This window comes from Hipposideros armiger, unplaced genomic scaffold (genome assembly GCF_001890085.2).
Source record: "Hipposideros armiger isolate ML-2016 unplaced genomic scaffold, ASM189008v1 scaffold_149, whole genome shotgun sequence".
NCBI lineage: Eukaryota > Metazoa > Chordata > Mammalia > Chiroptera > Hipposideridae > Hipposideros > Hipposideros armiger.
The window spans coordinates 1,257,593-1,262,168 of NW_017731499.1; the positions used below are offsets into that span (position 1 = coordinate 1,257,593).

The 4,576-nt window shown below is 56.2% G+C and overlaps 1 protein-coding gene across 3 annotated transcripts in view; it reads right to left on the reverse strand.

Moving 5' to 3' along the window:
* TVP23A (trans-golgi network vesicle protein 23 homolog A) overlaps positions 1-2,438 on the reverse strand; it is a 34,458-nt gene extending 32,020 nt beyond the window's left edge. The window contains exons 1-2 of one of the 3 annotated variants that reach the window (XM_019650906.1): positions 2,269-2,411; positions 1,379-1,471 (exon numbers count right to left, since the gene is read on the reverse strand). In XM_019650906.1, coding sequence (XP_019506451.1) covers positions 1,379-1,452 — 74 coding nt within the window. In that variant the 5' untranslated portion in view covers positions 1,453-1,471; positions 2,269-2,411. Of the gene's footprint in view, positions 1-1,378; positions 1,501-2,268 lie in introns of those variants that run through there. The other 2 variants (XM_019650907.1, XM_019650908.1) reach the window with 2 other exon arrangements.
* Positions 2,439-4,576: the final 2,138 nt, after the last annotated feature.

Here is a 4,576-nt window from a genome sequence, read left to right on the forward strand (position 1 = left end):
ACAATCATTGGTCATTGTGGTAGGTTGAATAATGGCCCCCCAAAAGATCCAGGTCCTAATCCCTGGAAATTGTGAGTGTTATTACATATGGCAAAAGGGACTTTGCAGATGTGAGGAAGGATCTTGAGACAGGGAGATTATTCCAGATTATCCGAGGGGGCCCTAAATGCAATCACAAGTAACCCCGTAAGAGGAAGGCAGAGGGAGATTTCATGCAGAGGAAAAGGCAACGTGAAGATGGAGCAGAGGGAGATCTGACGGTGCTGCCCTGCTGGCCTTGAGGATGGAGGAAGGGGCCCCAAGCCAGCAGCCACCAGCATCTGGAAAACGCAAAGAACAGATTCTCCCCTGGAGCCTCCGGAGGGGATGTGGCCCTGCTGACACCCTGGTTTCAGCCCAGTGACACAGATTTTGGGCTTCTGGCCTCTAGAACTGTGAGAGAAAAATCTCTGTTGTTTTAAGCCACCAAGCTTACGGTACTTTGTTACAGCGGCCCTTGGAAACTAATACTGTCCGGTTCCATTCTGGGGTTTATCGGATTTGGATCAGGGGATTTAAAAGGAATGGCATTTAGGCACCAGGCCCCCATGCCTATATGGCTAGAAGGAGAGATGGGGTAGAAGCAGGTGAGTGAGTGTGGCTAAGCTATGGATGTTTCTAGATGTGGCAGCTGCCTGGGTCGTCAGCAATCATGTGTAGGGGTCATTCTCCACACCTTAGTCCTGCCACTTTTGGGGATGCTGAAGGTGTCAGGCAGGCAAGTGACTTGCCCCAGGACACTATGCCTGTCTGGCTCGAGCTGAAGCAGAGGTTAGAATAAAAATTCAAGTCCTTGTATACCTCTCCAGCCTCCTGCCAACGCTCCCTTTCTCTTCTCTCACCGCCTTCCAGACACAGAGACCTCTCTGACCTTCCAGCATGGCCTTGGTGCCTTTGCACCTGCTGTTCCTTCCACATGGGACACTCTTCCTCCGGGATCTCCTGTGACTGGCTACTTCTTATCATTCGGGTTTCAGGTCAAACGTCACCTCCTCAGAGAGGCCCTCCCTGACTGCGCTAAGGCAGGGTGCCACAGTCACTTTCTCTTTCATCACCCAGTTGATTTTCTCCCAGCTCTTCTCACACTAGGTAATTATCTTGTGAACGTCTTTGTTTGCCAGTTCAGTGTTAGTCCCCTCCCACCCAGACTGCAGGCTCCAAAAGGGCAGGGACCTTGTCTGGTCTGTCGGGGGTGTGTCCCTGGACCAGGCCTGGCACACACTGGGTGCTGAATACATTCTGAATCAATGAGTGAGTGGGCGAGTGAGCGAGCGAGTGAACGTGAATGGATGAATTTGCAGCTTTGGGAGATGCCCGCCCAAGGCCAGTCCCCACGTACCTGACCTTGGCTTTCCGAAAGGCCAGCTCCTCTTCATTGCCAAAGTCCAAGGACACATCCTCTGTGTCGTCCATCAGAGCCTGCCAGGGGCACCAAAGGCGAGTGGCAGGCCCCACCCCCACTGCTGGNCACACCTTAGTCCTGCCACTTTTGGGGATGCTGAAGGTGTCAGGCAGGCAAGTGACTTGCCCCAGGACACTATGCCTGTCTGGCTCGAGCTGAAGCAGAGGTTAGAATAAAAATTCAAGTCCTTGTATACCTCTCCAGCCTCCTGCCAACGCTCCCTTTCTCTTCTCTCACCGCCTTCCAGACACAGAGACCTCTCTGACCTTCCAGCATGGCCTTGGTGCCTTTGCACCTGCTGTTGCTTCCACATGGGACACTCTTCCTCCGGGATCTCCTGTGACTGGCTACTTCTTATCATTCGGGTCTCAGGTCAAACGTCACCTCCTCAGAGAGGCCCTCCCTGACTGCGCTAAGGCAGGGTGCCACAGTCACTTTCTCTTTCATCACCCAGTTGATTTTCTCCCAGCTCTTCTCACACTAGGTAATTATCTTGTGAACGTCTTTGTTTGCCAGTTCAGTGTTAGTCCCCTCCCACCCAGACTGCAGGCTCCAAAAGGGCAGGGACCTTGTCTGGTCTGTCGGGGGTGTGTCCCTGGACCAGGCCTGGCACACACTGGGTGCTGAATACATTCTGAATCAATGAGTGAGTGGGCGAGTGAGCGAGCGAGTGAACGTGAATGGATGAATTTGCAGCTTTGGGAGATGCCCGCCCAAGGCCAGTCCCCACGTACCTGACCTTGGCTTTCCGAAAGGCCAGCTCCTCTTCATTGCCAAAGTCCAAGGACACATCCTCTGTGTCGTCCATCAGAGCCTGCCAGGGGCACCAAAGGCGAGTGGCAGGCCCCACCCCCACTGCTGGCGGGGCCCTTCCCCGGAGGCTGTGCTCGAGACCTTCTCCACCCTCCTGCCCAAGTGGGGTCCAGCCCAGGCCCTGGCTGCCGCACCCCTCCTCCCCTCCCCCCTTCCTCCGAGCGCTCCCGCAGGCTCCTCCCATCCTCGCCACCATCCTTCCACTCCCAGCATCCCCCGCGGCCCTACCTGCTTCATCCTCCCAAGAGCTCACCTGGAGCCCAGACCTCAGGCTCCGGTTCCGCCCCTCGCAGCCGCAGGCCTAGGATGCCCGGCTGGCCCCTGGTGGCGGGAGGGTCGGAGCTTGAGCCCCGCAGTGCAGCCTCGGAGCAGGTCCCCGGTGGGGGCGGGGCGCGCGGGGCCCAGAGCGCAGTCGCAGGCTGGGGAGGTGGGCTCGGCGGCCCTGCACCGGGCGGGGCTTAGAAGGTCCCTGGGCCCAGGGGCTCACTGGGGACCCAGCCTAAGAGAGAAAGAGCAGATGCTCCGGAGCAGAAGGATCCAGGGCGTAGACCGGGCTCAGAGGCGGACTTGGGGACCGTGAACAGTGATCCCGGGAAGAATAGCGGGGGTGAATGAGGGACGTTCCGTAAATGTGGAATGAGCAAGCGAGCAAATGAATGAATGAATGTCAGTGTTCCGCAGCCTCACTCAGGGTTAGGAGAAGGTCAATGTGTCCCCAAAGTCTCTGATCCTAAGAATTTCCCAGGGCCTTTAGTAAAAGCACGTTCCCAGACCTGGCCCTGGAGATTCAGAAGCCTGGAATCTGCCTTTTAACTGCGGCCACGCCTGGGGGAACCACTGCTGACCCCCGGTACAGCTGCACTCATCCGGGTGCCAGACACATACTGAACACAAAATAACTATTATTGGCAGTAATCTCGTGTTTCTGGCTGTAAAGCCTTCCCAGGTATCTCCCAGAAAAAAGGAGGCTTGCCACCTAAAAAGCCTTTCCTTGCCCAGGACAAGGTCACTTCCCCTCCTTTCTGCCCACTCCCTCTCCTGACCTCCCACCCCAGGCAGACAGCTGAGCATCTCAATGCCAAGGCCCCTAGTCCTGCCATAGGCAGTAGGGGCCTGTCCCCCATTCTTCATGACCAGAAAAGGGTCCGAGTTGTTCCAAGATTTGTGCCTGAGAAGCCACAAGCCCAAAGAACACACCAGGTAGCTGAGTATGAGAGGTCGTTTTATTGAGACTTACTGATGGGGGAGAGTCGCCAGTGGCTGCCGGTGGGAGAGGTAGCGCTCTGCACCCAGGCAGAGAAGAAGCAAGGTTTATAGAGACAACAAACAAAGAGCATTCTGGGGAGACATCATCTGGCAGACCCTACAGGCCTGCTCTCATGCACACGGCATCCCAAGAAGCAAGACCTTGACTGCTGGCTAGTTTACAGAACTGGCTGTCTGATAAGCAGCGTTCCCCTGGAGCGGGGAGACCTTGACTGCCTGCTAGCTTATCTGCCTGTGGGCCAGGTCCCTACAACAACACACCCACTGGTGGCCTTGACAGAGGTGACCAGCCAGGGATGTGCCCAGCAGGAGGAATAGCAAGCAGAACTGCGTAAAGCTGCCTAAGCTCTGATCCCTGGGTGGGTTTCCCCTTCTTTCCCTAAACTGACCGCACAAATGGCCTGCCAGGTGTGTGCTTTCTCCCATGGACAGAATGCCGTCTTTAGGGGTCAGGGGCCTGGGTGGGGTCTGCATGCTGCAGCTCTAACAAGCTCTCAGGTGATGCTGCTGGCCTCTGGACCGCCCTTTGAACTGTAAGGATCTAAACCATCAAAGCGTGGTTTCCTAAAAAAGCCTGTTGGTTCTTCCAGCCCAAAGCCAGCTCCAGGCACAGAAGAGTGTCACACTGAGAGGCTGGGCCCCAGCTGCTTGGGGGGTGAGGGGGCAGACAGGTGGAGGTGAGAAGCCGTTGCAGAATATTTAGGGGCTTTTACTCCTACTCTGAGAATCACCAGCTGTTGGTATCTGTTAAGTTGGGGCTCAGAGAGTCCCCAAGGGGGTGAGGAGGTAGGAAAGTCCCCTTGGAAGTCCCATTTGGGGACAAACTGTCATTGTCAACCATTGGGTTGAGGGTGCCTTACGAAACAGCCACAGCTCCCGCCATGTAGAGGTCACTCCACAAACATGGGGTCATATAGCTCTCCCCTGCCCAACTGTCCACATTGGGGCACAGGCTGAGGACGCAGGTGATGGGGCCAGACCTGGGAGGTCCAGCATTCCCTTCCTGGGGGAAAGTGCCCTCTCTGCACACACACCTGGATGGCTCTCTACAGGGTT